We start from the raw sequence: 11,074 nt of genomic DNA on the forward strand, positions 1-11,074 counted from the left end.
ATATACAATTAAAATGAATTAGGTAGATATGTATGAGAAAGACTCCAAGGTTTTGTGATAAAAAAGGCACAGGTATGTAAAACATGTGCTACCATTTGTATAAAAATTGCATACACACATACATATGTGTTTATATATGTATAGACTATCTCTAAATGGATAGACACACAAGATGTACTGCTTTTGAGCTATGGGCAGATCAGGGAACTTGGGGTATGAGACTCACTTTTCACTATACACCTTTTATAAAGTATGATTCTTTTTTCATGTGCAAGTATTACTTAAGTTAAAATAAAACAAAACAAAAATAGAGACCAAGTGGGAAGTCTTGATAGATGTAGTTTAAAATATATGAAATATCTGCATATGTAAAATGGCATACATCCATGCCTTTTCCTCACATGGGAAGTAACATATACATATACACAAATACACAGTATATGTGAGTAGGTGGTTATAAGCACAATATGTATGTTTGTGTAAATGAAAAACAGTGTGTTAAATCATCTTAAAAGCACGACAAGACCCCTAACTGTCCTAACCTGTAGCAAGTATATTTAGATAAGATATTGAAGATGTCATTGAATCTTTTAACCCATAATAGCATAAGTTTGCTGTTCAAAAACAAACATACAGAGTACTGTGTGCATAGGTGATATTTCAGCTTCAGTTTCTCTCCTGGAAGATTTTGACTTTGATAAATATATTCCTAGAAGGACAATTAAGAAAAAATAAAGTGTATGTTTAAGCATTCAAAAACTTTAGCCTAGCACTTAATTACTAAAATGCTGAACATGTTTTATTTTTTTTCCTGCAATACATCATATACTTAATCCAGATAGAAGACTTATTCAGGTAGACAATAAAAAATTGTCAACACCTGCATTGAGCACAACAGTCAGCCTTTCTCTGTAAACGGCTGCCTGGATAGTGTTACCTGAAATGTAAAGAAATGTTTACCCCAAAAAGTACCTCCCTGATTGTCCTGCCACATATAGGCAGAGTTTTGATTAGCTCTGAAAATCTGTAGCATAAATGCTACCCAAGGAAGCAGGCCATAATATAGCAGATTTAAACAAGAAGGCTGAGGGCCTGGGGGTACCGATGCTAAATTTCTACTAAATAATCAAAACTGTGATTAATAGGATGAACATCATTGTAAGATTTCTTAATGAAGAGAACATATTTTAAAGTATTTTATACGCCAACAATATACAAACAACAAATACTGAGTTTCCAACCTCCAAATGAAACATACCCCAAATGGTGGCAATCTAGAACTTGAAATGTGTTTTCTAATTGGAGCAGGGATATAAACCTGCTCTGTTACATGATGGGTAGTTCCTCAGACCAGCCCAACTTTTTAGCACACATTTTCCAGAAATACATCTGAAATGTGTAAAAGACCTGAACATACTGTTGAAATATTGATAAAACTAAAGTACTGAATTGTTGTCGGAACCATGACTACATCAGCCAAGAGAAAGAGCATATGTGAATCACTCAGAGAGAACACAGTTAAGGATTAGTCAAAATTCTTTGTAAGAGAGGCAAAAAAAAAATGGTGACATTGGAGGAGGTGCAGAAAAATCTTAAAGCCAAGTTTTGATTGCCCAAGAGACCACTTTTGCCTTCTGTTTCTTTCTCTCTCTTTGCCTAACACACTGAGCAGAGGTAAGTTGGGCCCTTTCCACCTGGAAGATAAAAGCCACACAGAGTAAAAGCACAAACACAGAGTGAAGGAGGAAAGCGAGAGGGCACTGGAAGGTGTATCTGGGCACTTTGACGACACGGAGGCCAGCCTTAGCTCCAGAGGCCTGCATAGTTCCCGTGGAGGCCGGAAGGGAGAGGCCCCCCAGCGACGAAGAGCTTCATCTCGGGCCAGTTGTAGCAGTGGGTGTAGAGCGCGTTGGGGAACTCGCCGATGCCACCGAAGTAGTTCACCCACAGGTCATCGTGGTTGAGCCAGCCTCTGCCACAGGTGAGCTTGAGCTTCCTCCCCGCGGGCCCCGGAGAGAAGTGCGGGCTGGCCGAGGCCCTCTCCTCCAGGAACTTCTGCGCGCGGATGTCATAGAAGAGCAGGGAGCCGTGGCCCGTGCCCACGGTGACGATGTGCTGGTAGAAGCTCAGGGAGCGCACGCCCGTGCCGCCCTCTCGGGAGCACAGGGGCCGGATGTTCTGCTGGCGCTGCCGCGGATCCAGGAAGGAGACGTGGGACTGGGAGCCCACCGCGTACAGGGCCAACTCATCGCAGTAGGTCAGGCACACATTCTCTCGGCAGTAGGGCAGCCTGATGGACAGCAGCCTGGACAGGTTGCTCCGGGCTTTCCACAGGTGGAAGTAGCCGTCCAGGGACACGGCTCCCAGCTCCTGGTTCCTGCCGCTGAAGGCCAGGGCCCGCACCTTGCGGTTACCGGGGTTGGTGCTGGCCCTGGGGATGGTCTCCACGTCCCTGGGACGGATGTGGGCGTACACGGGGAGGCCCGCGTCGTTGTGCCAGGCGATGCTGCCGTGGAACATGTCGGGGTCCGTCCTCCAGAGCGCCACGGTGCCGTCGCGGGAGCCGCTCACGGCCACCGTGTCGCTCATCCAGGCGATGGCGAAGATCCAGTCCTTGTGGCCGTGGCGGTCTCCCAGGCACACGGGGTCCAGCGTGGGCAGCTGGTAGACGGCCAGGCTGTTGGGGTTCTCGCCCCCGGTGGCCAGAAGCGTCTTGGAGGGATTCAGCTGGATGGCGTGGATGCCGCAGCTCGGCTGGGGGCGGGCCGAGCCGGGCCCGCGGTCCCGCATCAGGGGGATGCGCGTGATCTGGCCCGATTGCACGTCCACCACGAAGAGCGTGTTGCACTTGGTGCCGCACACCACCTGCCTGGCGTTCAGCCACTGCGACGCGAACACCTTGTTGAGGGTGCCCAGCGCCAGCTCGCGCTCCCTCAGCAGCTCGGGCAGCTTCTGCACCGCGTAGCCGCGCAGCTCGCCCTCGAAGCCCGGGAGCCCGGCGCGGCCCCGCGCGCCCACCTCGCGGCCCTTCAGGTAGTGCAGCAGCGAGCGCCGCGCCGCCGGCCGCTTGGGCTTCTTGGGAGGCAGCGGCCCGTCCCCGTCCGCCGCCGCCGCCGCCGCCGAGCCCAGCGACGACGAGCCCGCGGCGGCCGCCTCGAGCGCCGGCGCTTTCCGCTTCCTGCTACCTGTTTGCTGCGGGGCCATGGTGGGCGGCGGGCGAGTGGCGGCGGCGGGGACGGCGGCGTCGGCCGGGGGCCGGGGCGGCCGCGGGGCGCGGAGCCAACAGAGTCCGGGGCGCGGCGGCGGCGGAGGCGAGGGCGGCCGGGCCGGGCGAGGAGAGGTGGCCGGGGGAACGGAGCGCAGGCGGCGCGCGGCGGCGAGGGTGGCGGCGGCGCGAATCGAAGCGAGGGCGGGAAGGGCGGCCGGCGGCGCGGCGGGAGTGAAGTCGGTGTGGGACGAGGACGACGCGGGGGGCGAGTGTGAGGGGGCGGAGGCGGCGGGAGGAGCGGGCGGGGAGCGGGCCTGGGGTGCCGGGTAGCACACGCCGGACTGGGAGGGGTGGGATAGGTGCGGGAGGGAGTGGGGGAAATGGAGCCCGCGAGGAGGGGGAGACTCACCCAGGACCAACGCTTCGGGACTCCCAAGCCTTCTCCGTGTGGACACATCTCGTGCGCCTGCCCAAGCCCCCTGATATCCTACTTGGGGAGTTTCACTACCCTCTGGACAGCAACCAAGTAACCTTCTTAAAATCCTTACTTAAATAATTCTGAAAGCTAAAATACAGTCAAGTATGAGGCTAGAAGGAGCGCTGAAGTTATCTGTCGAAGAAACAAATGTGCACTTGGTGCGATTTTGGGAGACTCTGATGCAATTAGATAGTGAACGTGACCGGGGACGGTAGTGTTTGGCAGAGGCAAAGAGGCCCTCCCCATTAGGTCTCTCCTGCAGCCCCTCCTGTCTCAGCCCCTCTACCGGTGTCTGTTAAAATTTTTCAACCTATTTTTTAAACCAGTTTTTCCCTGTATTTCTCAAATTGAGTCCCCTGAGCTCCTGCACCAGAATCTTCGAGGGGTGCATTCCAAATGTAGTTCCCCAGGCTCCACTTCCCGCCGGGGTGGGGTTAGGACCCTGTGGCCAAGAGCGAAGCCTCAGGATCTGAGGGGACGGCACTGAGGATGGGCACTAGGAGACGGAGGGATACCCCTTCCTCTGCTCCGGGCCGGGGGGGGGGGGGGGGGGAAGGGTCAGTCCTCACTGTCAGTCTCAGGAGGAGCCCGGGGAGCCTGGGCAGAGCCCTGTCACGTGTGAGAGGCCCCCTGGGACGTTGGCGCAGGGCCCTGAGGGGTGCACAGGATTTCCAGAATCACAGATAGTGAAGAACTTTCCAAAAGGATATAACCACATAAACACAACGGTGAAGAGTAGGAATTCAGAGCATGGGTTGAGCAGTCTAAGGATTTGGATGGTCCATACGTGGCTCTGCAGCTTCAGAGCAGCCTCAGTGGCAAGCCCATATCCAGGCATGCTCAGTTACGCAGAGTTACAAGTGGCTGGTGGCTGATACCAACTCTGCACACACCCCAATCTTCTGCTCTAAAACCGTGTTTGCTCAGTGGGTGCATATGGGGAGGGGAGGTGGATTAACTTTTCTGATCCATCAGTGGAAAGCATGGGAGTTACTTTGTTGCTGCTTTTATGCCCCTTCACCAAGCCCTTTTTGCGACCCCACCTCAAATGCACAAACTCCAAGTACATAAACCATGGGTCCTTCCCACCACTCCAGTCCAGCTGCGAAGTCCCAGTGCCCACTCCTCCCCCATATTCCTCCCCATGTTTAATGTGATATCAAGAGGTGGGTGAGGATGGTGGATAGGGAGTGACCTGACAATGAAGAGAGTGCTGACAACTTCGTAATTAGAACTGATGTTACTCGAGAATAACTGACTGCAAATTCCTTTAACTTAACCTACCATGATGTTTTCCTTTTTTTTTTTTTTAATTCAACCTCAGAAAAATGGATATTATACAGTAAGACTTCATGGCATACTTTTTACTGTTGTGGTAGAACAAATAGGCTGAACGTTTGGGGAGATATATATATATATGTAGACAGATACAGACATATTTCAATTGTAAAAATAATTCTTATAACAACTATTATTTATTGAGAGCCTATTTGTGTCATGGGCTGGAGGGCTGTGCTAAACACTTCGAATGCTTTATGTGCATTCAGTCTCACAATAACTTGGTGAGGTAGGTTCTATTTTTATAGCCATAATTTAAAATGAGAGAACTGAGGCCCAGAAAGAGTAATGATGACTCCCCCATGGTCACACAGCTAGTAAATAGTAAAGTCGGGTTGTGAATCCCTGTCTGACTCCAAAGCTTTTAAGACTAACAACTACTCTATATTATTCTATAAATACAATTTTTCTATTTCTGCCTCTTTAAAAACCATGTAAACTACCCCATCATGGAAATTTTACAGGTATTGCATCTTGTGCATTTTTGAAAGACAGCCACAATTTCTAAAATACATGAATAAATACTGAATGCAAATTATGTATAACACTTTCCGTAGAATATTTAAAGGCAAAAATACGATCTCTGAAGCACATTTTTTTTTTACAAATTCTTTTAAATTAATATTTATGAAATGTAATAATATATGCCTACATTTGTTTGGTTTTTGTTTGGTAAAAATAACACCCATATAAATTGTCCTGGTATTATGTCTCTCCACTTTTTTGATAATATAAATATGCAATATTTATGTATAGTAATGTGTTTGTAGTCAGTGTGCAGATTACTATTTTGTATTGATAAATGAAGTGTGTTAATTTCATCTGGAATACAATACATGAAACACATTTCATTTCATTTATGTCTACACTTTCAAATTTCTCTGAGCTTTGTACTTAAAATGTAAAACTTCCAGACCATAGCCAAGTTATGTTGAGAGATTTATAGTTTTTTATATCAACTTACAAATTTGAACCTTTATTTACATTTTATTGCTTCCATTTTTAGGAAAACACAATGTCTGATAATATATAAAGTCATACACAGTACATTTATTGTTAAAGCAGTAGATGTAATGGCCTGATGATAAAATTTCAGATGTCTGCATGGCCTTCTGAGTGTCAGGGTCTCCATTACTTTTTGTTACCTGTGAAGACCACTGTGTGTATGAGTGTAAACATCTTGTCAGTCCTTACTAATCTATTTGTACATTCATTACTGCTTTGTGCTACTAACATATACCCGGATAAATTTGTATTAGCCTCACCTATCTACCCTACACGATATTCCCCTCCATTGGATAGGGGCTTTTATGTGTGGTTTCAGGGCACTGTCTTATCCTGTTCTCTAATCATTTAATATGTTTAAATATTATTTTCTTAATCAGATTGTAAACTCCTCAAGGGGTTAGGTAATGTTTCCTACTTCTTTCACACCATCACATCCTTCTAGATATACACTAAATGGTTTGTAAAACTTGATTGTCCTGTTGATAAACTAATAGAAGAAAGGAGAGAAAACAAAATGAAATATCAAAAAATTACAAGTAAGATATTTTGAAATCAAATTACTTAAGGGAGAAAGTGAAGGATTTGAATTGATTTGTAATATTGCCACATAACTTGTTTGAAGTTATATAAATATATATATATAACTTCAATACAGGTATCTATATTGATCTATATATCTATATATATTCAAACAAGTTATGTGGCATTATTTTCTATATCAATTTATCTCTATATTTATATGTGTTTCTTTTCAGCCTACTGGATAATTTTATCAACTGTGTCTACCTTTCTAATCTATGAATGAAGAAAAGGATCTGTCTAGCCAAAAAATGTTAGATTACCAGTTTAAAATTAGTTAAGGCCGAAGATTGGTTATTTTACTGTGATATAATGAACATAAACTTGGTTGTTAAATGTGACTCAAATTATTTTGAAAATATTACTATTTTTCACTTCAAAACTAAAACAGACTCAGGACAAAGGCACTGAAAGAGAAAGACAGGGTAATAAGAAAATTGGAAGGTTAGCAACAAGTCTTTCTGAAGAAGTGTTCAATTCTGAAACTTTCTTTTACACATTCTTCTATACAAAAATAGATCTTACAAATACAGGCTTTAGAGATTGGAGCACCTTCTCAGGTATAAAGGCATTTGTCTTCAGAAATGGGGTTTATAATTGTTTCTGATACATTGTATATAGATGTAAAGCAAGGCTATCCTCAAGAATATTTTTGACATCTTGTCTATATTTGTATGTATAGCTTTTCCATTATCTTTATCAACAAGTATAAGGCACTAAATAAAAAAAGAAATATAGTTAATTAAGCTTGTTTGAAAATAATATATGATAATGATACCCTGTTTTTTATAAGACACAAGGCAAACTATTCTTGAATTATTAAATTGAATAAATTTTCACTTAATCTCTAATTATAATACAACCATAGCATTTCAAGCTGTGACCTTGTCAAGCCTCCTAAGATAAGCAGCTGTGAACCTGGTTTGTAGTCAGATGGGAGGCTTCCTCCAAACCTCATGATGCAGAAACTGGTAGAGCTGACTCAGCAGGCTATGTTTCCCCCAACAAAGGCACTACTAAAGGCATATGCTGTCAGATGGGGGAATAACGGAAAGATTTATCACATTATTTCATTTACTAGAAACAGAATTATAGGGAAAGAGGCGATTTTGACTCTTCCTTGCCCTTTCTCTCTCTATCTTCTCTAAGAGGAAGGAAAATGTCAGAGCCCAAGCTTGGACTTTGTTTATTGAGAGGGTAGATTCGGTGCTGGTGATATGTTTTATGGGAGGCACAGCAGTGTAGTGGTTAAGAGAGTAGACTTTGAAGCCACATAACATGGTTTGATTCTGCTTCTGTGGTTTTCTGGTCTTGGAACTGGGTCAGTTAGTATACCTTCTTTGGATTTATTCCCTTATCTATAAACATAGGATAATAACACCTATGTCCTGGGGTAATTTTGATGATTGAATGAGTTAATACATAAAACCCACTAAGAACAGTGTCTGGAAGATTATAAGCTCTTAATAAGTTTCTCTTAAACCCTAATGGCTTTCCCTCCTTTCCCTTATTTAACTTTATGAAGACCACTTGGAAGCTGCAGAAAGGGGGTTTTTGAGTGTGAACTGCAGTGCAACACACACTTACACACCACTACTAAAAACTAGTACACACAGGGATAAAATATTTGGAGAGCTAGCTACTTGTCTGCTCACATACAGCTCAACAATCTCCATTATCTATCCAACCTACAGATAAACATTCTGTCCAATCTATAGGGTTAGTGTTAGGGTTAAGGTTATCTATAGAGCTATAGGTAAATATTCATATGGGAAGAATGTATTGTAGGAACAACTTTATAGTATGCTAGTAGATGATCAAAGGATAGTTTGAAAGGTTTCATTCTATGAACCAGCCAGATTGGGGTTCCTACTGCTAATAGATGTCAATATAAATATGAACCACTGTACAAAAAATAGATCTTTTCTTTGATTGGGGGCATTGCCCACTGATGCTAGTAGTTAAATTGGACAGAAGTGACTGTAAAAATGTATATAGATCACGCTCTAATATCAGATGGGTACATAAAGGAAGCCCGTGAAGTTCATTGATAAACAATTCTATTCCATGTTCTGTAGTGTCTTAACTGGAGAGAGATACCCAGTTATTATTTTCCCTAACTTAGATACCCACTTACACCTAGCCTCAACTGCACCATATATACCAATGCCTCCCAACTTTTTATCTTTGTCCCAAACTGACATGGCCAACTTTCTACTTGACATTTTGGACATCAGGAAAGAACTTCAAACTCAGCATGTATAAGCTCAAGATCTTGAATTTGACTCCCATGCACCTGATCTTTTATTGTTTCCTATCTTAATGAATAGCACCACCATCCATCCAGCTGTGTAAACTTGAGTCCTAAGAATTATCCTTGATACCCAGTGCTCCTCATCTTCAGGTCCCATATCTATCTTCTAACATTTTTCAAATCCACTCAATTCTCACCCTCTCCACTGCTACCACCCTTTCCTGAGCCACTGTTTCGTCTTGACTTGATAACTACAATAGCCTCCTAACTGATTTTCCTGCAACCACTTTTGTTCTCCTCCATTAAACTCTCCACACTGCAGCCAGAGTGATATTTTCAAAATGCAAATATGGCCACGACACTGATCTGATTTAAACAAACCAGTGTTTTCCTACTGTCTTAGGATAAAGACCAAAATCTCTAACACAGCCTAAGAGACCCAGCATGATCTGACTTACGTTCTCCAGCTACATTTCTACCTTCTTTTCATTGCTTTTTCTGCTCCAGACACACTGGCCCTTTTTAATTTCTTCAATGGCATTACATAACTTCATGCCTCAGATCCTTTTTTGCATGCTGTTCTCTCTGCCTGGAAAGCTTTCTACCTGCAGGTCTTCCCACCTTTTACCCCCCACAGATACCTGACCTTGTTAAGTTCTTATCCTTCAGATTTTAGGTAAGTTATCACTTTCTTATGGAAACTCTCCTTGACTACCCAGACTAGGTCCGATCTATTATACATGGAGATCCCCTTAACTTTATTTCATGGCATTCACCACAGGTGAAATGGCATGGTTATTTCTGTGACTCTTTGTTTAATGTCTGTATCTACCAAAATATTAAATGAAAACTTTGTGAGGACAGAGGCAGTATCCACTGTGCTCACTACTGTATCTCCAGTATTTAGCATGTCATAGAAATAATCGGTGTTTGCTGAATAATACTGACAGAAATTTTAGAGACCCTGGATCTCTGTTTAACTGGTACATCAGAACCCCAAAACCTCATGCTGTTTGATCAACCACTTCTAACTGAACACAGCTTGGAGGGAAGAACTTTTGCTACCGTCAAGTCAAACATTACCTTCTCCATTATGATCACTTCTTTGACTCTACCAGATAGGCCTAAGAGCATCTTTTTTTGTACAGTACGTACATACTTCCATTATAGCAATTAACTTACTTCATTGCAGGCATTGACTCATCTAATTCTAAAATAAGTGCAAGCCCCTTTGAAGTAGAAATATTTTTAAAAATATATCTGGATCCCCAGAACCTAGCACACTGCCTGGCATATAGATGGCCCATGCACTTTTGCTGAATGAATGAACAAATGAATTCGGCCTCTATCCAAACCCTTGCTAATAAAATATAATAGCATTCTGAAGGCTGATTCACATACTTTCAGTTTTATTCTTGAATCACCTTAGGCCACCAGGAGACTGTATCATAGGATCATATTAGCTTAGTATTTGCTGAATCAGTTTCACTCGCTTGCACTTTAATGTTATGCTTTAGGCAGTTATCAAAGGTCATTAAAAAAAATAGCCAAACAGCTATACGGATATTCGTTCTGCATTTATTGTAAATCTGTTATGAAGGGCACTGTTCATCACATTGTTTAATGTCCCCTTTATACAATGTCACACAGAAAATTAATTTCATAATATAATGACAAAAACCTTTATCTCTGGAATTATTATATTTCCTCCTTTCTGACCATGAGAACTATATAAGAGTGCAGACTATGAAGTCAGAGAGTCCTTGGATTTGAATCTTGGCTCCACTTAAGGGTTTAGTTTTGTGACACTGGGCAAGATAATTTTTCCAACTTCAGTAACTTCATCTGTAAGGTGGGGATTATAACACCTACTCTCCATGGCTGTAGTGAAGATAGATATAATGTCAGTGCACCTAGCAAAGTTCCTGGCACACAATATGTGTTCAGTATATAGTAAAAATCATTTAATTTTTTTCCCCTTGGCTGCTAGGAAGCACAGAGACAAACTTGATACTTAACTATAGCAGCTATATCAACTTTTCTACTTTTTCTTGACCTGATTTTGATTTTCTTTGAATTTTATTTTTAAAAACTACTTCAATTAATTATGGAAAGGAGGCATATAAAATATATGAAAGGATTATTACCTGTGAACTCTGAACTACAGCAACAACAAAAATCTCCATTAGTTAAAAACCCTAAAGTTATA

General features: G+C 43.0%; 1 protein-coding gene across 1 annotated transcript; it reads right to left on the reverse strand.

The window, feature by feature from the left end:
- Positions 1 to 1,803: 1,803 nt before the first annotated feature.
- On the reverse strand, positions 1,804 to 3,204 carry LOC133082429 (DDB1- and CUL4-associated factor 12-like protein 2). Its single transcript, XM_061179024.1, has one exon. The coding sequence runs from the start codon at positions 3,202 to 3,204 to the stop codon at positions 1,804 to 1,806; it is 1,401 nt and encodes a 466-aa protein (XP_061035007.1).
- Between the last annotated feature and the right edge of the window lie 7,870 nt (positions 3,205 to 11,074).

This window comes from Eubalaena glacialis, chromosome X, assembly GCF_028564815.1.
Source record: "Eubalaena glacialis isolate mEubGla1 chromosome X, mEubGla1.1.hap2.+ XY, whole genome shotgun sequence".
Lineage (NCBI taxonomy): Eukaryota > Metazoa > Chordata > Mammalia > Artiodactyla > Balaenidae > Eubalaena > Eubalaena glacialis.

What these genes read in the sequence shown, in the direction of transcription:
- LOC133082429 (XM_061179024.1), bottom strand. Translation starts at nt 3,204, where the DNA reads ATGGCCCCGCAGCAAACAGGTAGCAGGAAGCGGAAAGCGCCGGCGCTC.